Source organism: Dendropsophus ebraccatus, chromosome 8 (genome assembly GCF_027789765.1).
Source record: "Dendropsophus ebraccatus isolate aDenEbr1 chromosome 8, aDenEbr1.pat, whole genome shotgun sequence".
Taxonomy (NCBI): Eukaryota; Metazoa; Chordata; class Amphibia; order Anura; family Hylidae; genus Dendropsophus; species Dendropsophus ebraccatus.
Genome location: NC_091461.1, coordinates 103,191,105 through 103,218,674, shown reverse-complemented (window position 1 = coordinate 103,218,674; position 27,570 = coordinate 103,191,105). Strand labels below are relative to the sequence as shown.

Here is a 27,570-nt window from a genome sequence, read left to right as displayed (position 1 = left end):
AGCAGGCTACAGTCCTGGACTAACACTAAGATTTTTTGAAGCATTGTCTGATCTCTGTGCTTTGAGACTTGTCCAGATGCTCAAGGCATTCTTATACTCTGCTTGTACACTCCTTATTGTGGTCCTGGGCCTAAATTACTAACACCTGTTTCTGGTCCTGATGTTTCCTGTTCTCTTTTTCTAACTCTGGATCTACCCTTGTAATAATACAATTCTTCATCTGGGACCTGGATCTCAACTATCTCCTGGTTTGGACTCTGGTTTCCTCCTGGATTTGTCTTTGATGCAACTAGTTGACATTACAGGGGACATCTATTGGTTTGGAGTCTGGTTCTACCCTGGTTTCATCTATTCCCGGTTTTGCTACGGTTCCTGATCTTGCACCTGGTCCTGACTCTAGGCAACATTTTCTGCTTCTGGTTCTATTAGCTGACCGGTTCTTGTTTTACTGCTCCAGATCCTCTCACAGTTGCCACCATTCGGAAACCCAGAAATCTTTCTGCAGGAAAAAGTTAAACGACCACAGGATTCCTTAGACTGTGTACCTCAGTTAAGCCTGATCGCTGTCAATCTGGTCATGGTATATAGTCTAATGTCATTGTGTCTGCACTTACTAACCCTAAAATTACAAAAGACATAACCATATAATTACCTGCCTTGGCATGGCACTTTCTATAGAAGAAGGAACTAACAAGAAACGATACTAACATCAAGACGAATGTCTAATAATGCAGTAATCTCTGGTGAAAAGGATAATCCTCAATCCTCTGTAACTTCAGGAAATGAACTAACAATACATTGATTCTGTACACTGATATAGTGCAGTACAGCTTTATAACAAAGCAGTACTTGTATAGTCTTCTGTGTGTAGACATGATCAGGTTTATTTCTTTTTAACTCATGTCTTCTTCTGATCCCAAAACCAATGCAGCTGCAAGCCCGGGATCAGAAACGGTTTCTCGAGAGACATCTTCACATGGCGTCTCTTCTACTGCTGAAGGTGTGGGCTTTAATACTTCTCAGCCTGTAGGACCCAGCCAGACCACAAGATCTTCAAATGGAGTCTCCTTAACTAGTCCAGGAGATGGTGGATCTCCACAACCTGGGGACAACACAACTAATGCAGCTGCAACACCAGGATCAGAAGTGGTTTCTAGGTCTGAAATAACAACCATATCCAGATCAAGAAATACTCAGGAACCTGGAGTGACTGGATCCACAATACATAGTGGTAGATCTACTGGTCCTAGCGTAACCGGGGCAAGTGGACAACCAGGACTTGGAGAGACCACAGAGTCATCTTCACATGGCATCTCTAGTGACCTTCTAACAACTCTAAGTCCTGGTTCGAATACGATAGCTTCAGGTGGTGTAACAGGTACTATAGCCACATCTCGATCTGGAGGAACACCTGGAATAAGTGGTTCTCAAAATCCCGGTATGGTAACAGGACCTTCAAGTGGTGCTTCCACCATTGGTCCAAATGGAGGCCCAACAAGTGTACCTGTTGCAGTGAGTCCTTCTGTACCTGGAATGACAATCCCATCATCTTCAAATGGTGATTCTACATCTTATTTCGCAATATATTATCAGTAATAATTATTTTTGCTCTAAAATAAGGCTGTGGCTAGTCGTATCTGAGTCGGTCACTTTTGCAGCTATTTCTCTTTAGCCAGAATCATTGCCTGCAGGGTCCTACCTCACTATAGCCATTGGTATTGCCACTATTATAGGCTAATATGTAATGCTAAATACTTAGAGGTCCTGACCAGACAAAGTGTGCAGTAGTAGCAATTGATACTTATTCAGTGGTGGACACAATATTAGGACAGGTAGCCTATGACCTATATCTGGGAGGTATATTTTTTTATTCAAAAACAATAGAGGACCTTGGCCTTGGATACTTCTGTTTCCCAAGTGGCACTTTTGCGATGATAAAATATACCTTTAACTAGTCTTGTTTAAAATGAACCAGAAATTAAGTGTTTTTAAGTGCTTGTATGGGTAAAAACATTCAGTGTTATCCATATATACAATATTCAGAAAATTGAGGCAGTGTGGGGTTATGCAACCTCCTTTTGAGCACTTCTCTCACTTTTTCACTGTCTCTATGACCAGAGGTTGACTGGAATAATTCCTTTGTCACTTCCACAGACCTAGCGCAAAGAAACAGCAAATGAGAGCCAATAAAACTATGTTGCTGTTTTTTCAACCAGTTACAGTGATATAACTGCTATAATTAGGGACTATAGGACCATCACTATAAGGGCAGTTGTCTTACTGCTATCTAACCAAGGTCTGTGGAAGTGACATTATTTCAGTAAACCTCTAGTTACAGAAACAGTGCAAAAGTGAGACTATCACCTAAAAGAAAGTTGCATAACCCCACACTACCTTTAGTTTTTGAATAACTAAGTATTGTATATATGGATAACAGTGAATGTTTTTAACTATACTTGCACTTAAAAATACTTAATTTTCAGTTCATTTTACACACGACTAATAAAAGTTATATTTTATCATCACAAAGAAGCCACTGGGGAAAGAGGGGTAAGAGACTTTATTGTCTTTGAACAGAATATCAGGACAGTCACCTGTTGGGGGGCAGGTAATAAAGGAGTGCTAATAATTGAAGGTCAGATAGCACCATATAGATTTATAATGTTACTAATACGCAATGTTTACTATATATCCAGTCTACTTTGTAAGCTTAACTGCTCATAGAGTTGCCGATTATGTAAGGAAGATGCCTGTGTGGGCCTGTAGGGGGCAGGCTTTAGTTTATCTACCCCGTTGTTTAATACACAGTTTAGGCTCAAACTTAAAAAACATTCTAGCCCATGTACAGCCTGGATTAACAATGAGATTTCTTGAAGCATTGTCTGTTCTTGGTGCGTTGGTCGCTTGTCCAGATGCTCAATGTATTCTTATACTCTGCTTGTACACTGCTTATTGTGGTCCTGGGCCTAAATTACTAACACTTGTCTCTGGTCCTAATGTTTCCTGTTCCATCTTCTGGTACTGACTCTTGGTATCATCTAATAGTTCTTACTCTTGTTCTTACTCTGGTTCTATCCTGGTAATGGTACTGTTCTTCATCTGGGACCTGGACCTCGACTATCTCCTAGTTTCCTCCTGGATCTCTGGATCTCGACTTAGCCTGATCATTGTCAATCTGGTCATGGTATAGAGTCTAACGTCTTTGTGTCTGCACTTAATAACCATAAAATCACAAAATACATAACTATATGATCACCTGCCTTGGCATGTCATCTTCTATAGAGAAAGGAACTAACAAGCTACAATACTAACATCAATACGAATGTCTAATAATGCAATAATCTCTGGTGAAAAGGATCATCCTCAATCCTCCGTAACTCCAGGAAATGAACTAACAATACATTGCTTCTGTACATCAATATAGTATCAAATACAGTACAGCTTTATAACAAAGCAGTACTTGTAAAGTCTTCTGTGTGTAGACATGATCAGGTTTATTCCTTTTTAACTCATGTCTTCTTCTGATCCCAAAACCAATGCAGCTGCAAGCCCGGGATCAGAAACGGTTTCTCGAGAGACATCTTCACATGGCGTCTCTTCTACTGCTGAAGGTGTGGGCTTTAATACTTCTCAGCCTGTAGGACCCAGCCAGACTACAAGATCTTCAAATGAAGTCTCCTTAACTAGTCTAGAAGATGGTGGATCTCCACAACCTGGGGACAACACAACTAATACAGCTGCAACACCAGGATCAGAAGTGGTTTCTAGATCTAAAATAACAACCATATCCAGATCAAGAAATACTCAAGAACCTGGAGTGACTGGATCCACAGTACATAGTGGTAGATCTACTGGTCGCAGTGTAAGTGGGGCAAGTGGGCCTCCAGGACCTGGAGAGACTACAAAGTCATCTTCACATGGCATCTCCAGTGACCTTTCAAGAACTCCAAGTCCTGGCTCGAATACTGGAGCTTCAGGTGCCGTAACAGGTACTATAGCCACATCTAGATCTGGAGGGGCATCCTCCATAAGTGGTTCTCAAAATCTCAGTATGGTTACAGGACCTTCAAGTGGTGCTTACACCATTGGTCCAAATGGAAGTCCAAAAAGTACACCTGTTGCAGTGAGTCCTTCTTTACCTGGAATGACAATCCCATCCTCTTCAAATGGTGATTCTATATCTTATTTCACAATATATTATCAGTAATAATTATTCTTGCTCTAAAATGAGACTGCGGCTAGTCCTATCTGAGTTGGCCCCTTTTGCAGCTATCCCTCTTTAGCCAGAATGATTGCCTGTAGCCTCCATGTATGTATCTTACATGACTATAGCCATCGTTATTTGCACTATTACAGGCTAATATGTAATGCTAAGTACCAAGGGTCCTGTTAGGGGATCCTTGGGGGTCATAACTGGAGAAAGTGTGCAGATGTGGCAGTTGATACTCATTCAGTGGTGGCCACAATATCAGAACAGGTAGCCTGTGACCTATGCCTATAGCTGGAAGGTATTTTTTTTTATTAAATGACAATAGAGGACCTTGACCTTAGATACTATTCTTTCTCCAGTGGCTCCTTTGTGATGATAAAATAAAACTTTTACCAGTCTTGTCTAAAATGAAACAGACATTAACCCCTTAAGGACCGGGCCAATTTCGTTTTTTGCGTTTCTGTTTCTTCCTCCTTGTGCTTAAAAGGCCATAGCACTTGCAATTTTTCACCTAGAAACCCACATGAGCACTTATTTTTTGAGCCACTAATTGTACTTTGCAATGAAAGGCTGAATTTTTTCATAAAGTGCATTGCAAAAGCAGGAAAAAATTCAAAAATGTATTTTGTTTATTTGGGGGGTATTTGTTTTTACGCCATTCGACCTGGCGTAAAACTTGTCATATATGTTCCTCAAGTCGTTACGATTAAAACGATATGTAACATGTATAACTTTTCTTGTATGTGATGGGTTGTAAAAAATTCAAACCATTGTTAACAAAAATATGTTCCTTAAAATCGCTCCATTCCCATGCTTATAACGCTTTTATCCTTAGGTCTATGGGGCTGTTTGTTTTTATTTTTTGCGCCATGATGTGTTCTTTCTATCGGTACCTTGATTGCGCATGTGCGACTTTTTGATCGCTTTTTATTACAATCTTTCTGGATTCTATGCGACCAAAAATGAGCAATTTTGCACTTTGGGATTTTTTTGCGCTGCAATGCGCTGTTTACCGTGCAAGATCAGGAATGTGATAAATTAATAGTTCGGGCGGTTACGCATGCGGAAAAACTAAATATGTTTATTTATTTTTATTTATAACATGGGAAAAGGGGGGTAATTCAAACTTTTATTAGTGGAGGGGGCTTTTTATTAATAACAACACCTTATATTTTTTTTTTACACTTTTACTAGAAGCCCCCTGGGGGACTTCTAGTATAAGTACACTGATCTCTCATTGATCTATGCTGTATATAGTAATACAGCATACATACAGACGGAAGCAACCGAGTGCCGAGCCGGGATCAGCGCCATTACAGCGCAGACTCCGGCCAGCAGCAGACATGGGGATCGCTCCTCCGGGACAACGTCCCAAGGGGCGATCTCCACCACTAAACACCAGGGAACGGCTGCATCAGGTAATTGGATGCAGCTGTCATCTTTGACAGCTGCATCTGATTACCTTATTAGCGGGCACAGCGATCGGATCATGCCCGCTAATAGCTGTGGTCCCGGGCTACATGCGGCACCCTGGACCACGGCGCTTCAGAGCGGGGTCTCAGCGCGGCCCCGCTCTGATTACCCTTACCGACCACAGGGCGTAAATATACGCCCACGGTCGTTAAGGGGTTAAGGGGGAGATTTATAAAACTGGTGTAAAGCAGAATTGGCTCAGTTGCCCCTAGCAACCAATCAGGTTCCACTTTTCATTCCTCACAGACTCTTTGCAAAATGAAAGGTGGAATCTGGACTATAGGACCAGCACTATAAAGCGATTGTCTTACTGCTATATAACCGAGGTCTGTGGAAGTGACATTATTTCAGTCAACCTCTAGTTATAGAAACAATGCAAAAGTTAAACAATTGCCACAAAAGGCTGTTGCAAAACTCCACACTGCCTTAAGTTTTTGAATAACTGTATGTATTGTATACATGGATAACAGTGGATATTTAAACTATACCTGCACTTCAAGGGGGCTGGCCACTTTATAGTAAAATACTTCAGTGTACAGTATTAGTAAGTTTACTCACTGTATATATTGACAGCAGCTCCCTGTGTACCTCATACAGCTAATATCAGACTCCCCTCCTCCAGGCTGTGCTGTTCTTCTCTCTGTGAAGGCTGTCCATAAGAGAGCTGATATGCAGGAGCATGTGACCATGCCCCACCCCCAGTGTACTCCATAGGCATGTATAGGCTCAGTGGTGGACACTGGGGGCGGGGCATGGTCACATGCTCCTCCATGTCGGCCATCTTATGGACAGACTCACCACAGAGCAGGAAAGCACAGCCTGGAGGAGGGGAGTCTGATTTTAGCTCTATGAGGTACACAGTGAGTTGCTGTCAGTATGTAATGTCAATACACTTACCTATACTACACACAAAACAATTTTCCTACAAAGTGGCAAACACCTTTAAAAACACTTTATTTTCAGTTCATTTTAAACACGACTGATAAAAATGATATATTATCATCACAAAGAAGCCACTGAGTAGAGAGGGTTGAGGGACTCTATTGTCTTTGAACAGAATATCAGGACAGTCACATGTTGGGGGGCAGGTAATAAAGGAGTGCTAATAATTGAAGTTTAGATGGCACCATATAGATTTAAAATCTTACTATTGCACATTGTTTGCTTTATATCAAGTCTTCTCTTTGAGCTGCTCATAGAATTGCCGATAATGTAGGGAAAATGCCAGTAGGGGCTTGTAGAGGGCAGGCTATAGTTTATCTACCCTGTTGTTAAATACACAATTTAGGCTTCATCCTAGAAACATTCGAGCTCATGTACAGCCTGCTTATACTCTCCTTATTGTGGTCCTGGGCCTAAATTACAAACACTTGTCTCTTGGTATTAAATCTTGGTATCATCTAATGGTTCTTGCTCTTGTTCTAACTCTGGTTCTATCCTGGTAATGGTACTGCTCTTTATCTGGGACCTGGACTTTAACTATCTCCTGATTTGGACTCTGTTTTTTTACTGGATTTGTCTTTGATCCAACTGGTTGACACTACAGGGGACATCTATTGGTTTGGAGTCTGGTTCTACCCTGGTTTCATCTGTTCCCGGTTCCAGATCTTGCACCTGGTCCTGACTATAGTCAAAATCTCCTGGTTCTGGTTCTATAAGCTGACCGGTTCTTGTTCTGCTGCTCAAGATCCTCTCACAATTGCCACCATTGGGAAACCCAGAAATCCTTCTGCAGGAACAGATTAAATGTGAAGACCACAAGATTTCTTAGACTCTGTACCTAGGCTTAGCCTGATCATTGTCAATCTGGTCATGGTATAAAGTCTAATGTTTTTGTGTCCGCACTTACTAACCTTAAAATTACAAAACACATAACCATATATGATCACCTGCCTTGGCATGTCACCTTCTATAGAAGAAGGGACTAACAAGCCACAAGATGAATATCTAATAACACAATAATCTGTGGTGAAAAGGAAAATCCTTAATCCTCCATAACTCCAGGAAATTAACTAACAATACATTGCTTCTGTACACTGATATAGTGCAGTACAGCTTTATAACAAAGCAGTACTTGTATAGTCTTCTGTGTGTAGACATGATCAGGTTTCTTCAGTTTTAACGTGTGTCTTCTTCTGATCCCTCAACCAATGCAGCTACAAGCCCGGGATCAGAAATGCTTTCTAGATCTGAAATAACAACCATATCCAGATCCAGAAATACTCAGGAACAGGGAGTGACTGGGTCTACAATACATAGTGGTAGATCGACTGGTCCTAGCGTAACCGGGGCAAATGAAACTGCAGGACCTGGAGAAATCACAGAGTCATCTTCACATGGCATCTCTTCCACTGCTGAAGGTGTGGGCTTTAATACTTCTCAGCCTGTAGGACCCAGCCAGACTACAAGATCTTCAAATGGAGTCTCCTTAACTAGTCCAGGAGAAGGTGGATCTCCACAACCTGGGGACAACACATCTAATGCAGCTGCAACACCAGGATCAGAAGTGGTTTCTAGATCTGAAATAACAACCATATCCAGATCAAGAAATACTCAGGAACTTGAAGTGACCGGATCCACAATACATAGCGGTAGATCAACTGGTTCTAGCAAAACCGGGGCAAGTGGACTTCCAGGACCTGGAGAGACCACACAGTCATCTTCACATGGTGTCTCTAGTGACCCTCCAACAGCTCCAAGAACTGGCTCGAATGCGGGAGCTTCAGGTGGTGTAACAGGTACTATACCCACATCTAGATCTGGAGGGGAATCCTCTATAAGTGGTTCTCAAAATCCCGGTATGGTTACAGGACCTTCAAGTGGTGCTTCCACCACTGGTCCAAATGGAAGTCCAAAAAGTACACCTGTTGCAGTGAGTCCTTCTGTACCTGGAATGACAATCCCATCCTCTTCAAATGGTGATTCTACATCTTATTTCACAATATATTATCAGTAATAATTATTTTTGTTCTAAAATGAGGCTGTGGCTAGTCCTATCTGAGTCGGCCCCTTTTGCAGCTATCCCTCTTTAGCCAGAATCATTGCCTGTAGGGTCCATGTATGTATCTTACATGACTATAGCCATCGGTATTGCCATTATTACAGGCTAATATGTAATACTTGGGGGTCCTTTAAGGGGATGTTTGGGGGTCCTGACCAGATAAAGTGTGCAGACGTGGCAATTGATACTTATTCACAATATCAGGACAGGTAGCCTGTTACCTATGCCTATAGGATAATTTATCAAACTGGTGTAAAGTAGAATTTTCTTAGTTGCTCCTAACAACCAATCAGATTACACCTTTCATTTTTCAAAGCATATGTGAGGAATGAAAAGTGGAATCTGATTGGTTGCTAGGGGCAACTAAGACAGTTTCACTTTACACCAGTTTGATAAATCTTTCCCTGAGTGTTGTGTTTTTAAGTGCCTTTTTCGGTGAAAACATTCACTATTATCCATATTTTAAATATTTTAAAAATTCAGGCAGCTTGGAGTTATGCAATTGCCTTTTGAGCATTTGTCTCACTATTTCTATGACCAGGGTTGACTGGAATAATTCCTTTGTTACTTCCACAGACCTAGGACCGAGAAACAGCGTAAGAGAGCCCATAAAACTATGTTGCTGTTTTTTCAATCAGCTACAGTGATATAACTGCAAAATAGGGACTATAGGACCAGTACTATAAGGGCAATTGTCTTACTGCTATCTAACCGGAGTTTGGGAAAGTGACAAGGGAATTATACCAGTCAACCTCTAGTTATAAAAACAGTGCAAAAGTGAGACTATTGCCCAAAAGTTGGTTGCATAACTCCACACTGCCTTAAGTTCTTGAACAACTGTACGTATTGTATATATGGATAACAGTGGATGTTTTTAACTATACCTACACTTAAATACACCAAATGTATAGTTCATTTTAAACAAGACTAATAAATGTTAATGGGGACAGAGGGTTATCTGAGGCCAAGGACCTCTATTGTCTTTACACAGAATATCAGGACAGTCACCTGTTGGGGGGCAGGTAATATAGGGGTGCTAATAATTGAAGTTCAGATAGCACCATATAGATTTAAAATCTTACTAATGCACATTGTTTTCTAAATATCCAGTCTTCTCTGTGAGCTGCTTATAGAGTTGCCTATTATGTTAGGAAGATGCCCATGGGGGCCTGTAGGGGGCAGGCTATAGTTCATCTACCCTGTTGTTTGATACACAATTTAGGCTCAATCTCAGAAACATTCTAGTTCATGTACAGCCTGGATTAACACTGAGATTTCGTGAAGCATTGTCTGTTCTCGGTGCTTCGTGGCTTGTCCAGATGCTCAATGCGTTCTTATACTCTGCTTGTACACTGCTTATTGTGGTCCTGGGCCTACATTACTAACACTTTTCTCTGGTCCTGATGTTTCCTGTTCCATCTTCTGGTACTGAATCTTGGTATCATCTAATGGTTCTTACTCTTGTTCTAACTCTGGATCTATCCTGGTAATGGTACTGTTCTTCAACTGGGACCTGGAACTCAACTATCTCCTGGTTTGGACTCTGGTTTCCTCCTGGATTTGTCTTTGATCCAACTGGTTGACACTACAGGTGAAATCTATTGGTTTGGAGTCTGGTTCTACCCTGGTATCATCTGTTTCCGGTTTTGCTACGGTTCCTGATCTTGCACATGGTCCTGACTATAGACAATATCTCCTGATTCTGGTTCTATCAACTGACCGGTTCTTGTTCTGCTGCTCAAGATCCTCACATAGTTGCCACCATTCGCAAACCAGAAATCCTTTTGCAGAAAGAGATTAAATGTGAAGACCACAGGATTTTTTAGACTCTCTACCTCGGCTTAGCTTGATCATTGTTAATCTGGTTATGGTATACAGTCTAAAGTCTTTGTGTCTGCACTTACTAACCCTAAAATTACAAAGGACAAAAGCATATGATCACCTGCCTTGACATGTCACCTTCTATCGAGGAAGGAACTAACAAGCCACAAGACAAATGTCTAATATTGCAATAATCTGTGGTGAAAAGGATCATCCTCAATCCTCCCTAACTCCAGGAAATGAACTAATAATACATTACTTCTGTACATCGATATATAGCGTAGTACAGCTTTATAACAAAGCAGTATTTGTACAGTCTTCTGTGTGTAGACATGATTAGGTTTATTCAATTTTAACTTGTGTCTTCTTCTGATCCCTCAATCGATGCAGCTGCAAGCTCGGGATCAGAAATGTTTTCTAGATCTGAAATAACAACCATATCCAGATCAAGAAATACTCAGGAACCTGGAGTGACCGGATCCACAATACATAGTGGGAGATCGACTGGTCCTAGTGGAATCGGGGAAAGTGGATCTCCAGGACCTGGAAAAACTACAGAGTCATCTTCATATGGCGTCTCTTCTACTGCTGAAGATGTGGGTGCTAATACTTCTCGGCCTGTAGGACCCAGCCAGACCACAAGATCTTCAAATGGAGTCTCCTTAACTAGTCCAGGAGATGGTGGATCTCCACAACCTGGGGACAACACAACTAATGCAGCTGCAACAACAGGATCAGAAGTGGTTTCTAGATCTGAAATAACAACCATATCCAGATCAGGAAATACTCAGGAACCAGGAGTGACTGGATCCCCAGTACATAGTGGTAGAACAACTGGTCCTAGCATAACTGGGGCAAGTGGACCTCCAGGACCTGGAGAGACCACAGAGTCATCTTCAAATGGCGTCTCTAGCAACTTTTTAACAACTCCATATCCTGGCTTGAATACGGGAGCTTTAGGTGGTGTAACAGGTACTATAGCCACATCTAGATCTGGAGGAACACCTGGAATAAGTGGTTCACAAAATCCTGGTATCGTTACAAAACCTTCAAGTGGTGTTAGCACCATTGGTCCAAATGGAAGCCCAAAAAGTACACCTGTTGCAGCGAGTCCTCCTGTACCTGGAGTGACAATCTCATCATCTTCAAATGGTGATTTTACATCTTATTTCACAATATATTATCAGTAATAATTATTTTTGCTCTAAAATGAGGCTGTGGCTAGTCGTATCTGTGTTGGTCCCTACTGCAGCTATTCCTTTTTAGCCAGAATCATTGCCTGTAGGGTTCATGTATGTATCCTACATGACTATAGCCATCGGAATTGCCATTATTACAGGCTAATATGTAATGCTAAATACTTGGAGGTCCTTTAAGGGGATGCTTGGGGGTCCTGACCAGATAAAGTGTGCAGACGTGTCAATTGATACTTATTCAGTGGTGGCCACAATATCAGGACAGGTAGCCAGGTATAGGGAGACTTATCAAACTGGTGTAAAGTAGATTTTTCTTAGTTTCCCCTAGCAACCAATCAGATTACACCTTTCATTTTTCAAGCATATGTGAGGAATAAAAAGTGCTAGGGGCAACTGAGCCAGTTTCACTTTACACCAGTTTGATAAATCAACCCCTAAGTGTTGTGTTTTTAAGTGCCTTTTTAAGTAAAAACATTCACTGTTATCCATATTTAAAATATTTAAAAAATTAAGGCAGTTCGGAGTTATGCAATTGCCTTTTGAGCATTTGTCTCACTATTTCTATGACCAGAGGTTGACTGGAATAATTCCTTTGTTACTTCCACAGACCTAGGACCGAGAAACAGCGTAAGAGAGCCCATAAACCTATGTTGCTGTTTTTTCAGTCAGCTACAGTGATATAACTGCAAAATAGGGACTATAGGACCAGCACTATAAGGGCAATTGTCTTACTGCTATCTAACCTGGAGTATGAGAAAGTGACAAGGGAATTATTCCAGTCAACCTCTAGTTATAAAAACAGTGCAAAAGTGAGACTATTGCCCAAAAGTTGGTTGCATAACTAGACACTGCCTTAAAGGGAACCTGTCACCCCCCGTGCCGGGGTGACAGGCTCCCGACCCCCCGTTAGAGCCCCCTATACTTACCTAATCCCGCCGGGTCCCGCTTCTGGATCCGGTTGGGTGATGAAGATCTCAGCCGCTGCAGCCCGGTGCGCGCGCTGAGAGATGAGTCCAACGCTCATAGAGAATGACGGAGCGCTGGACTCTACTGTCATTCTCTATGGGTGTTGGACTCATCTCTCAGCGCGCGCGCCGGGCTGCAGCGGCTGAGATCTCCGTCACCCGACCACCTCCAGAAGCGGGACCCGGCGGGATTAGGTAAGTATAGGGGGCTCTAACGGGGGGTCGGGAGCCTGTCACCCCGGCACGGGGGGTGACAGGTTCCCTTTAAGTTCTTGAACAACTGTACGTATTGTATATATGGATAATAGTGGATGTTTTTAACTATACCTACACTTGAAAACACCAAATTTTCAGTCTAATAAATGTTATATATTATCATCACAAAGAAGCCACTGGGTACAGAGGGTTATTTGAGGCCAAGGACCTCTATTGTCTTTACACAGAATATCAGGACAGTCACCTGTTGGGGGGCAGGTAAAATAGGAGTTAGGGATGGTCCGAACCCGCCGAGGTTCGGGTTCGGCTGAACCCAAACGCTCGGCATCGGATTCCCGCTGTCTGTCCGCTCCGTGCAGCAGGCGGATACAGCGGGAGGACCGCCTGGAAAACTGGGATATAGCCATAGGCTGTATCCCAGTTTTCCAGGCGCTCCTCCCGCTGGATCCACCCGCTGCACGGAGCGGGCAGACAGCGGTAATCATTGCGGAGGGTTTGGGTTCGTACGAACCCTGTCCGAACCAGGATCGGACCATCCCTAATAGGAGTGCTAATAATTGAAGTTTAGATTGTGAAGTGAAGTGAAGCTTACTAATGCACATTGTTTACTATATATCCAGTCTTCTCTGTGAACTGCTCATAGAGTTGCCCATTATGTTAGGAAGATGCCCATAGGGGCCTGTAGGGGGCCGGCTATAGTGTATCTACCCTGTTGTTTGATACACAATTTAAGCTCAATCTCAGAAACATTCTAGTTTATGTACAGCCTGGATTAACACTGAGATTTTGTTAAGCATTGTCTGTTCTCGGTGCTTCGGTGGCTTGTCCAGATGCTCAATGCATTCTTATACTCTGCTTGTACGCTCCTTATTGTGGTCCTGGGCCTAAATTATTAACACCTGTCTCTGGTCCTGATGTTTTCTGTTCTTCTGGTACTAAATCTTGGTATCATCTAATGGTTCCTACTCTTGTTCTAATTCTGGTTCTATCCTGGTAATGGTACTGTTCTTCATCTGGGACCTGGACCTCAACTATCTCCTGGTTTGGACTCTGATTCCCCCCTGGATTTGTCTCTGATCCAACTGGTTGACACTACAGGGGACATCTATTGGTTTGGAGTCTGGTTCTACCCTGGTTTCATCTGTTCCTGGTTTTGCTACGGTTCCTGATCTTGCACATGATCCTGACTATAGACAACATCTCCTGGTTCTGGTTCTATAAGCTGAACGGATCATGTTCTGCTGCTCAAGATCCTCTCACAGTTGCCACCATTCGGAAACCCAGAAATTCTTCTGAAACAAGGGATTTAATGAGAAGACCACAGGTCTCTTTAGACTCTGAACCTCAGCTTAGCCTTATCATTGTCAATCTGGTTATGGTATAGCGTCTAATGTTTTTGTGTCCGCACTTACTAACCCTAAAATTACAAAGGACAAAACCATATGATCACTTGCCTTGGCATGGCACCTTCTATCGAGGAAGGAACTAACAAGCCACAAGACGAATGTCTAATAATGCAATAATCCTCCCTAACTCCAGGAAATGAACTAACAAAACATTGCTTCTGTACATCGATATAGTGCAGTACAGCTTTATAACAAAGCAGTACTTGTATAGTCTTCTGTGTGTAGACATGATTAGGTTTATTCCATTTTAACGTGTGTCTTCTTCTGATCCCTCAATCAATGCAGCTGCAAGCCCGGGATCAGAAATGCTTTCTAGATCTGAAACAACAACCATATCCAGATCAAGAAATACTGAGGTACCTGGAGTGACCGGATCCACAATACATAGTGGTAGATCAACTGGTTCTAGCAAAACCGGGGCAAGTGGACCTCCAGGATCTGGAGAAACCACAGAGTCATCTTCACATGGCGTCTCTTCTACTGCTGGAGGTATTGGCTTTGATACTTCTCGGCCTGTAGGACCCAGCCAGACCACAAGATCTTCAAATGGAGTCTCTTTAACTAGTCCAGGAGAAGGTGGATCTCCACAACCTGTGGACCACACAACTAATGCATCTGCTACACCAGGATCAGAAATGGTTTCTAGATCTGAAATAACAACCATATCCAGATCAAGAAATACTCAGGAACCTGGAGTGACCGGATCCACAATACATAGTGGTAGATCAACTGGTTCTAGCAAAACCGGGGCAAGTGGACCTCCAGGATCTGGAGAAACCACAGAGTCATCTTCACATGGCGTCTCTTCTACTGCTGGAGGTATTGGCTTTGATACTTCTCGGCCTGTAGGACCCAGCCAGACCACAAGATCTTCAAATGGAGTCTCTTTAACTAGTCCAGGAGAAGGTGGATCTCCACAACCTGTGGACCACACAACTAATGCATCTGCTACACCAGGATCAGAAATGGTTTCTAGATCTGAAATAACAACCATATCCAGATCAGGAAGTACTCAGGAACCTGGAGTGACTGGATCCACAATACATAGCGGTAGAACAACTGGTCCTAGCATAACTGGGGCAAGTGGACTTCCAGGACCTGGAGAGACCACACAGTCATCTTCACATGGCGTCTCCTCCACTGCTGAAGGTGTAGGCTTTAATACTACTCAGCCTGTAGGACCCAGACAGACTACAAGATCTTCAAATGGTGTCTCCTTAACTAGTCCAGAAGAAGGTGGATCTCCACAACCTGGGAACAACACAACTAATGCAGGTGCAACACCAGGATCAGAGGTGGTTTCTAGATCTGAAATAACAACCATATCTAGATCAGGAAATACGCAGGAACCTGGAGTTAGCGGATCCACATTACAAGGTGGTAAATCGACTGATCTTAGTGTAACCGGGGCAAGTGGAGGTCCAGGACCTGGACAGACCACAGGGTCATCTTCATATGATGTTTCTTCCACTGCTGGTCAGACCACAAGATCTTCTTCAAATGGCGTCTCATTAACTAGTCCAGGAGAAGGTGGATCTCCACAACCTTTCACTGGTCCCGATTCAAGTGTAAACTCATCTGTATCCAGTAGTCCTGAAGGATCTAGAATGACCACCAAATCGTTTCTCTACAACATTTCTACACCTGATGTATTAACAACTGGTTATATAGGCACGGGGACAAGAGAAATAATCATAACTACAGTTCAGACTAAAGGCACGGCCCTCGTCACATCCATGTCTCCTAATACATTGTTGGTAGTAACCGGTAGTGCCATCACCACCTCTGAACCTAGCACCAATTCCGGTAAGTAGAAAGAACAGGAAACAGTGGCATATTGTATACTGCTGGGGCCCTATAGATGAGGAAGGGGTCTCTGGTAGCTTCCTACTGTCTACTAGATCACATCCAATGGACTGGAATAATATCAAAGTAAGAGGTTATCTGGGGGAATAGATCAGAAGCAACGTGAGAACAAATTATTTTACTGAAATAGTAGTAGACACTTGGAACAAACTTCCAGCAGCTGTGGTTGGTAAATGTACAATAACAGAATTTAAACATGCCTGGGATAAACATATATCTATCCTAAGATAATAAGAAAGGAAATACTAAAAGGGCAGACTAGATGGACCCAGTGGTCGTCTTCTGCTGACAATCTTCTATGTTTCTACGTGTCTATCAGTGGACTCCAGGAAATCCATAGTGTCAGTGCCCATCCCAGAATAGAATATCTTCTCTGTTTTCTCAAGATTATCCCTGTAACTCTGACACCATATAACACTAATACCAGGGGCGTAGCTAGGATTCATGGGGCCCCATAGCAAAAACTGTATGGGGCCCCATGAATCCTGTACGCTCCCCTACTCCCCCCCCCCCCCCCCCCCCCCCACTGCCAAACACACACAATGACGCACATATACACACGCAGGCACCATTAACGTACATAGAGATACGCCACTGACATACACACATATATATGCTGTAATGTGATTACACTAGTGCTGATGTATACACACACCATGAGTAGACTGTACACAGGGAAATCATCTCAGTGTAATAAGAAATACTCAACCAGAAATAAAAAGAAAATGCAGCATATATTAGTGGTGGGTTCTTTTATTAGAGCCCAGCATTAATAGAAGCTGCTGCAGAACATCTTTGGGAGCAAACCTGTCAATCACTTGACACACAACTGACATACACAAACACACACAAATACACCAGTGCTACAGACATTGCTGACATACACACACATATAGCCACAGATACATACACATACTGACATATAAATATACCCACAGATACATATATACATTCACTGACACACATACACAGCACTTACAGCTCCCAGGCTTCCCCCCTCCTCCTCCTGTAGTCCGGGCTGATCTTCACATAGAAGTATTGAGGACCTTTGGGTCATATGACCCAAAGGTCCTTCATCCCTCTCCTGTGCCGTCTGGCAGGTCCTGCTCCTCTGTTCAGCCCCCTCACCCGGCACTACAGTGAGGGGGCTGAACAGTGCAGTGGGTCCCTCTTTCACTGGACCCCTGGGGGTACAATGGTCCGATGTCAGTACCTACCATGAAGGCAGGGCAGGCTTCCTCGGGCCCCCTTCCTGCAGGGGCCCCATAGCAGTCGCCTTCCCTGCCTTCATTGTAGCTACGCCACTGACTAATACATTATATCATCTACTCAGAAAGCATCTATAGATATAGAAATATCCCAAAGCAAAATGAGAAGAAGGGGTTGCTACAAACATGGACATTTTTGTGGGTAATAAAGAATTCGAGTCACCATAAATGCCAATGCCATAATGTAATAACATGTAACATGATGATTCTACAGGTAAAGGCCAAACCCAGCAGGTAACTACCTTATCTCCAGAGGATAAGTCCAGTATGACTGCTACGACCGTGACAGGAGGAGGAGCAGGGACCACAGCAAGGGAAACCACGACCACAAAAACAACCACAACAACAACCGCGACAACAACCACAACCACAGCCGCAGGAGGAGCCGCACCTGGTAACATTCTTTAATACATTATAATTGTGAAAGGCCAAATTATTATCACAGTATTAAATTACATTACTTATCCTGTACTGATCCTGAGTTACATCCTGTCTTATACTCCAGAGCTGCACTCACTATTCTGCTGGCTGGATCACTGTGTACATACATTACATTACTTATCCAATACTGGTTCTGAATTACATCCTGTATTATACTCCAGAGCTGCACTCACTATTCTCCTAGTGGGGTCAGTGTATACATACATTATATTAAATCAAAGTCTGCATACCGGCACTCCACCCTTAATCCTCGTACCGTGGTGCTCGTAGATAAAACAATATCAAGTTGTAGGAAAATTCTCGGCACTCACGTCTTGCTGCAATCATGTATTTATTTCATACGAATAATGGACGCTGCACGCGTTCTGACCTGACGGCCTTTCTCAACAGCTGTTGAGAAAGGCCGTCAGGTCGGAACGCGTGCAACGTCCATTATTCGTATGAAATAAATACATGATTGCAGCAAGACGTGAGTGCCGAGAATTTCCCTACAACATCCTACATTATATTATTTATCCTGTAATGATGATGAGTTACATCCTGTATTATACTCCAGAGCAGCACTCACAACTCTGCTTGTGGAGTCACTACACATACTTTTATCAAAAACAATAAGTAATTTTTTTCTGTCACTCCTCCTCTTTCCTCCTTAGTGAGCGATGAAGGTGTGTTTCCCGTTTATGGCAGGGTGATACTCGGATTATTAGCGGCAGCGTTTATTATCGGTCCTATAATCGCCTGTTTGGTAAGTATACGATCACTATTAACTCATGCAGCTCCTGTTGAACTCCCGTCTAAGTTGAGATATAAGATGAATCTTTCCTAGTGTTGCTGAGAAGTCTTTTTTTCTTTTGCAGGCATCATACACAAACCTGTACGGCCCTTATTAATAGTTCTTTAGAATCAGGAGGTGACTGTGTTGGTGAGTATGTACAAAATCCAGCAATCTATGGGGTCTTCAGAAATACCAATTGAAGGGGAAATAGTCCAAGTTAATTCTAGGTGTTGGCAGTTAGAATATTAAAGGGGTATTCTGACCATATAGCTGCATTAGAAATAACTAACAGACTGTACTTACCTGCCCTGATCCCCTGCAGCTGCTGCTCCAGTGGCTTCTGGTCCCTGTTGCTTCCTGCTTCTTCTTCCTCTACAGGAAATACCTGTCCAGACAGTCACTGGCTGAGGCAAGTCATAACCTGTAAGAATGATAGGAAGCTATTTGGGCGCTAAGGAAATATATTATTTAGGTTATTTATGTATGTATAATGTATTTTTATCTTGGCACTGTATGAAAGTACATGCGCACTGTGTATAGAAGTATTGTATTATTGGGCACAGTGGTATTATTGGCATTGTTTTATTCCATTGGGCCAATTTATTCCAATGGGCCTATTTGCTAACAATGCGCCAAGTCCATTAATGTGGCGCATGTCCTTAGTAGATCTGAAAGGTTTTCGACAGGACAAAACGAAAAACCTGACCTTCCTGCCACAATAAAAGTGGTTGGTTTTTAGATTAACAAACCAGGCAGAAAATGACAGTTTGGTTAATAAATTAGTCAGTTGTGGCGGGTTTGAAAGGACACACCCATGACACGCCCACTTGGCGGGTTTTTGGACAAAAATTATGTTTTTTATGTTTTTCATAAATATGGCAGGACACTAAACCTACAGGGCAAATGGACAAAAACCTGACAATTTGCTGTTAGTAAATTAGCCCCTATATGTGTATAGTCTTTACAGCATTGTTATTTGGGCACTGCATTTCAGTATTATTTGTATTGTTTCTAAAGGTAGTGTGCATGCAATTTTTTTTATTATAAACCTACCTGAATGTGAAGCAGTTTTTGACACTGTTTTATTAAACGAAAATTAAAAATTGCTTTTTTTAATGCAGCTGTACTCAAGTTTTAAGTTGCAGAAGTGAGAAAATTTGCACAAAATTCCCAAAAGTTTTTGAGCATAATAGATAAATTAAAAAAAAAAATACAATTTAAGAAAGCATACAAAAAATTCACGTATAAGACTGAATTATACATTTTACCGGAGGTGTTGCCATTACATGGGCACTGTGTGGCAGTATTACTTGGGCGTAGTGTTATATTGTTTTTTGGGTTATTTATTAGTACAGTCATTTATGCATTATTTGGTTGTATTTTGGTTGTTTCTACCATTGTTATCTGGAAACTATATGGTGGTATTGGTCGGGCACTGGCATATGGTGTTATTGTATTGGCTATTTGTAGTATTGGTATTTTAGCACTATATGCTGGTGTTATTTTAGTCGTTTCTGGTATTATTTGGGAACAATATGTTGGTATTACTTGGGTACTATCTGCTAGTATTATTTGTGATGTTAATAGTAGTATTATTTGGGGACTATATACTGTTATTATTTTGGGAAAATATTGTGCTATGGATTTGGCACTACATGGTGGTATTATTTGGGCACTATATACTGGTATTATTAATGCACTATGTGCTGCTATTATTTGTGATGTTAATAGTATTATTTGGGGACTATATACTGGTATTTTTTGGGAAAAATATTGTGCTATGGATTTGGCACTATGTGGTGGTAATATTTGGGCACTATATGGTGGTATAATTTGGGCACTATATGGTGGTATTATTTGGGCACTATATGGTGGTATTATTTGGGCACTATATGGTGGTATTTGGGCACTATATGGTGGTATTATTTGGGCACTATATGGTGGTATTATTTGAGCACTATATGGTAGTATAATTTGTGCACTATATGGTGGTATTATTTGGGCACTATATGGTGGTATTATTTGGGCACTATATCATGGTATTATTTGCCCACTATATGGTGGTAGAATTTGCGCACTATAAGGTGGTATTATTTGGGCACTATATGGTGGTATTATTTGGGCACTATATGGTGGTATTATTTGGGCACTATATGGTGGTATTATTTGGGCATTATATGGTGGTATTATTTGGGCACACTATTAATCCTTTATACGTAATTTCCCTACAGAGCCTTCTAGTCTTTCCCGGTTATGCCACATGTTCCAAACCCATTCAGGATCTTAAACAGAACATGGATTACAACCAAATAACCAAGAACAACAAAGCTACTGGGCTATAGGACTCCATGGGAACCAGTCAAATTGATCACTCCAACAATTACATAACATTACACCGATGCCTCCTCTATAAGAGACCTGTAACAACTCATTCCAAAATCTACAGGAGAGAAATATAAAAAGCTGTCCCATGATGCGTTTTCCAAATGAATTTTTTTTAAACTGGGTGGAGCTTTCTACCATAGGTGAAGTTTATGGTCACATGACTGTTTGTACCTACTGACTGACATCTGTTTAAACTGGCATGGGAAAAATATGTTGCTACAGGTTGCTACAATGTAGAAACCTTACTGTAACAGAGACTACAGAGCGAGTAGAGCTGCAGAGCTCAGAGACTCTATGAGATGATGTTACCGTTATATCCTGGGACCTGGCCGCTGTTTATGACCAGAAGGATGAAATCACTATTTTATCTCTATGTTTTACATGATTTCTAATCTAATTTTACAAAATCACAGTGTTATTAATTTATAGAAATTTTGTACCTCGTTGCACAATGTGTCGATTGTTTTATCAATAATTTAATAAAATGGAGATGTCTTATTTTTGTAGTAACCGGCTAAGTGATTCTATGATCAGGGAAAATGAATAGAATGAAGAAGAAGCAGAATGATTGGCGACAATAAATGATCATGTGCTTGAAGTGATTTCTGTTCTAGTTTATTGCTGGAGATCAGAGGGGCTATTGTGGGATATATTATTATATTCTTATATAACTGTGTGAATACTGGGAATGATGTGATGGTGTAGAAAACATCCGGCAAAAAGGAATTGTGTGGATAGAAACTCATTGCCATAAGAGATCAGAGGAGGAAACTGCAACTGAATATAATGCTGGTGTCCGACTAACGTGTTCATACCCACAATTCAATTTGTATGGGCACTGATAGGGTATAAAAGTAGACAACCAGCTGACCATTTTCTCATTTGTTGGCTGATCCCTTGCTCTTTCATCTGAGAGAATCGCCTGAAACAGGCAATCCTATGAAAACTAATTTTCCCGATAATCACCCCATGTAAAAGGGTCTTAAAGAGGACCGTCACCCCTCATGCCGGGGTGACAGGCTCCCGACCCCTAGCTAGATCCCCTCATACTGACCTCATCTCGCCAAGTCCCGCTCCCGGAGCCGGTCCCGGGACAGAGGTATCCTGGTCAGAAGCCGGCGCACGCGCTGTGGAGATGGGTCCGGCGTCCATAGAGAATGAATGGAGCCGGACTCATCTCTGCAGCGCGTGCACGGCTCCATTTATTCCCTATGGACGCCGGACCTATCTCCACAGTGTGTGCGCCGGCTTATGACCTGGATATCTCCGTCCCAGGACCGGGAGCGGGACTCGGCGAGATGAGGTCAGTAGAGGGGATCTAGCTGGGGGTCAGGAGCCTGTCACCCCAGCCCCAGGGGGTAACAGGTCTCCTTTAAAAAAATAAAGCCCCTATTACATGAGGTGATGCAGAGGAGCAAACAAACGCTATCAGCGCTTACTTGCTCCTTGTTCCCAACTCGCTGCCGGTGCTATTACACACGGTGGCAGCGAGCGGATAAGAGCAGGGGGTCCGGGGAGCTGCCTGGTTGATCGCTAGACCATCCGAGCAGCCCATACAAGATAGCAGTGGTCTGCTGTCGCCGCTCCTGTTACACAGAGCGACAGCAGCATATGGTTGCTCACCACATAGCCTTAAGGGATAAAAAGGTGAAACTTCAGGGGGAAAACTATATCAGTGAGCAGTAGAAAAACAAAACCTGGTCAGATGGATCTGGATATCTGTGGAGAAACATGGCCGGGCAGATGAATCCAGATCTCTGTGGAAGAATATGGTCCAGTCAGATGAATTCAGGTCCATGTGGAGGAAAATGATCCGGTCAGATGGATCCAGATCTCTGTGGAGAAACATGGCCAGTAAGATGAATCTAGATCTCTGTGGAGAAACATGGCGGTCAGATGGATCTAGATATCTGTGGAGAAGCACATACCGTCAGATAGCTTCAGGTCTCTATGGAGTAACATAAACAGTCAGATGGATCCAGATCTCTGTGGAAGAACATGGTCCGGTCAGATGAATCCAGGTCTATGTGGAGAAACATGGCCGGTAAAATGAATCCAGATCTCTGCGGAGAAACATGGCCGGGCAGATGAATCCAGATCTCTGTGGAGAAACAGGCCAGTCAGATGGATCCAGATCTCTGTGAAGAAGCAATAATTGGTTGCATGGATCCATATCTCTGTGGAGAAACAATATCTGGTAAGATTGATCCAAATCTCTGTGGCACCATGCTGATGGGAAAGGCATAACTTGGCATAAGCAGCATAAATTGATGACCCCTTCATGTCAGGTGGGAGCATTTTAGATAAATGGAGAAGGTGTAATGGTGGGGCATATCTAAGCATTGTTGAGATCAAGTTCATCCCTCCATGGTAGGTTTGGTGGATCATGGGAAAAGGACCTGTTCTAAGCTTTACATGGCATGCTGTGATTCATGTGCCTGATCCGGCCTCTGTCTGACGTGTTTCACCTGCATCTCACTCTCTAGACAAGGTGCAGCATTAATACACGTGGCATAAAAAAGATACAATCTTTTTATCCTATTAGGAGAGGTGCCAGCAGAATCTGACAGAAAGTGAGAACATTTATTGTGTCCTCATCACTAGTTATTCCTCTCTATAATTGCACATCTATGATGCTGAAATGTGAGGATCTCATTCCCTTTAGCAGAACTGGGTTGTCCTAGAAATCACAGCTTGGTGGCTGGTGGTCCTTTCCTAATAAAAACTATCTCCAAGACTGGGCCCAGGGAATGGGCGATGGGTAGAGTTCCCAAAAGACGGACTAAAAGTAACCCACCTGGACAGGTGACAAATGTTGTTAGTGGACAGTGCCATTACAGACAACCCAATTCACAAAGAAGTAATAGCAAACAGCTGGTTTTGTCTGGGGAAGCCTTCACCAGACAGAGAATTTGTAATTTACATGGCGTGTGTGTGGTACACAGATGGCTTGAGTCCGCCATAACAGAACCACTGTACTTCTGGATCATAGAGGGGTTCTAAACGGAGAGAGCCCCAACAGGTTAGATTGGTGTCCTGTAATATGAAATAGTGGTAAACGCTATGGCTGCTCCTAGATATCCTGAGACGTGTTACACATTATTTGTTTATATATGGGGTTTAGATGGAGCTGTGATCACTGATGGTTCCTCTTAGCAGGCACAAGCCCCACCATGAGCTTGTAAAAACCCTCGGATGAACCAGTCTGGCAGGACATGTCGTTCCTGGTGTGGTGTAATTGTTGCTTCTTCAGTAATAACCTGTCATTTGGATTTCATTTCTCTTAATAATTTACAGATGGCGACAGATCTGCAATGATTTCGTTGCTGTGTTTGGGTGATGGGCAAGAGCTTAATATGCAAATCATTTTCTTTATGTTTGCTGTGGGGTCCATGGGGCCGAACTTCCCAAAAAATGTTTTAGGAGGGGCACATGATTTTTGTAATCTCTATTGCATTTGACTTCAATGGGGAAAACTGCAGGAGAGAAAACTGAATGCAAATAATATTGCCCCAATGTTTTAATGGACCCAGTCTTTGGATGTCTAAAATCACAGGTGTTTAACCTGCAGCTCCTCCAGCTGTTGAAAAACTACAATTCCCATCATGCCTTGCTAAATGCTCTCTGTCCTGGCTCACAGAGAGGGGCTCCAAGCTGGGAACCTTTCACATGATTTCCATATAATAAAGCATAAGGAAAAGAGTTCATAATATTTTTGTAATAATTTTTTATGCTTTTTTTTAATTTTACATTTTTGGCTTTCTGGGGGACATTTACATGCGCCCTGAGTACTCTACAGAAAAAGAACAGATTTGCCCCTTCTCTGTGGCATACGTCAGCTGCATCCCCTGCTTGCCTGGAAACAGGAGTAAAAGGGCAAAAATTTACACCTGCTCTAATCAGGGCCGCTTTAACCAGAGGGCACATGGTGCACGTGCACCGGGCCCACTAGTTAAAGGGGCCCACCCTGAGCAGGGCCGGCCTTTGCTCTGTGCGACCATTGCGGTCGCACAGGGCTCCGGCCACCAGCCTGCCAGGGGGGCGCCATCGGGATGGGTAAGTTACCCATCCATGGCGCCCCCTGCAGGCGGCAGCAGCGGCACTGACAGGTCGGGAGCTATTGGCTCCCTCCCTGTCAATCATCCCTGTGGCCGCAGGCAGTGCTTTGCCTGCGGTCACAAGAGGCCGCTCTTCCGTAGTGGTATCGGCGCTGAGTGAGGTCACTCAGCGCCGACACCGCGAGAGGGGAGAGCGGCCTCTTGTGACCGCAGGCAAAGCACTGCCTGCGGCCACCAGGATGTAGTGATGAGAAAAGGAACACGCGGACCCAGGTGAGTATAAAGTGTTTGTTTTTTTATTTGCTATATGGGAGGGGGGAGCACAAAGGGGGGCTATATAACGGGGGGCAGCACACAGCGGGGGGCTATACTACTAGTGGTGCCTCAGGAGGGGCCTATATACTACTGGGGGGGAGCGCACAGGGGGGTATATATAACAGGGGGAGCGCACAGGGGGGTATATATAACTCGGGGAGGGCACGGTGGGGCTATATAATACTGGGGGTGCACAGGGGGTGTATATATAACTTGGGGAGTGCACAGGGGGGCTATATACTACTGGGGGGTGCACATTGGGGTATATATAACTGGGGGATTGTACAGCGGGATATATATAACTGATGGAGCGCCAAGGGGGATATATATATAACTGGGGGAGCGCACAGGGGGTATATATATAACTGGGGGAGCGCACAGTGGGTATATATATAACTGGGGGAGCGCACGGGGGGTATATATAACGGGGAGCGCACGGGGGATATATATAACGGGGAGTGCACAGGGGGGTATATATAACTGGGGGAGCGCACAGGGGGTATATATATAACTGGGGGAGCGCACAGTGGGTATATATATATAACTGGGGGAGCGCACGGGGGGTATATATATAACTGGGGGAGCACACAGTGGGTATATATATATAACTGGGGGAGCGCACGGGGGGTATATATAATGGGGAGCGCACGGGGGGTATATATAACTGGGGGAGTGCACAGGGGGGTATATATAACAGGGAGCACAGAGGGGGGCTATATACTACTGGGGGGTGCACAGGGGGGTATATATAACTGGGGGGGCGCACAGGGGGTATATATATAACTGGGGGAGCGCACAGGGGGGTATATATAACTGGGGGAGTGCAGAGGGGGGCTATACACAACTGGGGCGCACAGGGGATATATATACAACTGGGCGGTGTACGGGGGGTATATATAACTGGGAGGCGCACGGGGGTATATATAACTGGGGGCGCACAGGGGGTATATATAACTGGTATATATAACGGGGAGCGCACATGGGGGCTATATACTACTCGGGGGCGCACAGGGATATATATACATATAACTGGGGGATGCACAGGTTATATATATATATATAAATGGGGGGGTGCACAGGGGTTATATATAACTGGGAAAGCGTACTGGGGGGAGCACAGGGGATATATATACTACTGGGGGGTGCACAGGGGGACTATATACTACTGGGGGGAGCACAGGGGATATATATACTACTGGAGGGTGCACAGGGGGGTATATATACTACTGGGGAATGCACAGGGGGACTATATACTACTGGGGGAGCACAGGGGATATACATACTACTGTGGGTGCACAGGGGGAGTATATACACTACTGGGGGAGCACAGGGAATATCTATACTACTGGGGGCTGCATGTGGGGCATATATACTACTGGGGGCTGCATGGGGGGCATATATACTACTGGGGGATGCACGGGGGGTATATATAACTGGGGGAGCACAGAGGGGGCTATATACTACTGGGGGCAGCACCTAGTGGTCTATAGTACTGAGGGAAGCACACAAGGGGTCTATATACTAGGGGCAGCAGAATGGGGTCTATATACTACTGGGGGGTGCACAGGGGGTATATATACTACTGGGAGCAGCGCCTATTGGTCTATAGTCCCGGGGGCAGCACACAGGTGTCTATATACTACTGGGGGCAGCACACAGCTGTGGGGGAGCACAGAGGGGTGTAACTACTGTATAGGGGTACATAGGGGGGTAACTACTGTATAGGGGTACAGGGGACCTTACTACTGTATGTGTTGGAGCCTAAAATGTTTCTCTGGCAGATTCTGGAGAGAAGATTCACAGCCAGGAGAAGACTTCATGGTGGCCCAGGCTGGATGGAGTGAAAGAAAAGGTGACAGACTCTGATCCGAGAAGACGCCCCCTGTGAGTAAATGGATGTAACTGTTATAGGGCTGTAGTGATAGTGGTCATGGTGTGGCGGTGTTATGTAATGGTATCATTGGTGATATCGTTATGAGGTAACTACCATATGTATTGGGGCTCTTAATACAGTGTGGGGACATTTTCAGGGGATCATACTGTGTGTGGAGCTCCGATTCTGATAACGCTGGTTTGGGGGGGGGGGGGGCCTGTGCACTGGGCCCACCAATGTATTAAAACGGCCCTGGCTCTAAGCAGGTGTAGATTTGTGCCGCAGCGCCTGTGCGTGCCTC

The 27,570-nt window shown here is 43.5% G+C and overlaps 1 protein-coding gene across 1 annotated transcript in view; it reads left to right on the top strand.

Annotated features, from left to right (window-relative positions):
• LOC138800099 (mucin-2-like) overlaps window positions 1-21,621 on the top strand; it is a 58,756-nt gene extending 37,135 nt beyond the window's left edge. Inside the window, exons 17-20 of the mRNA XM_069981906.1 lie at window positions 17,637-17,816; window positions 18,517-18,608; window positions 18,721-18,785; window positions 20,870-21,621. Of these exons, the coding sequence (XP_069838007.1) occupies window positions 17,637-17,816; window positions 18,517-18,608; window positions 18,721-18,753 (305 nt within the window). The 3' untranslated portion in view covers window positions 18,754-18,785; window positions 20,870-21,621. The remainder of the gene's footprint in view (window positions 1-17,636; window positions 17,817-18,516; window positions 18,609-18,720; window positions 18,786-20,869) is intronic.
• Window positions 21,622-27,570: the final 5,949 nt, after the last annotated feature.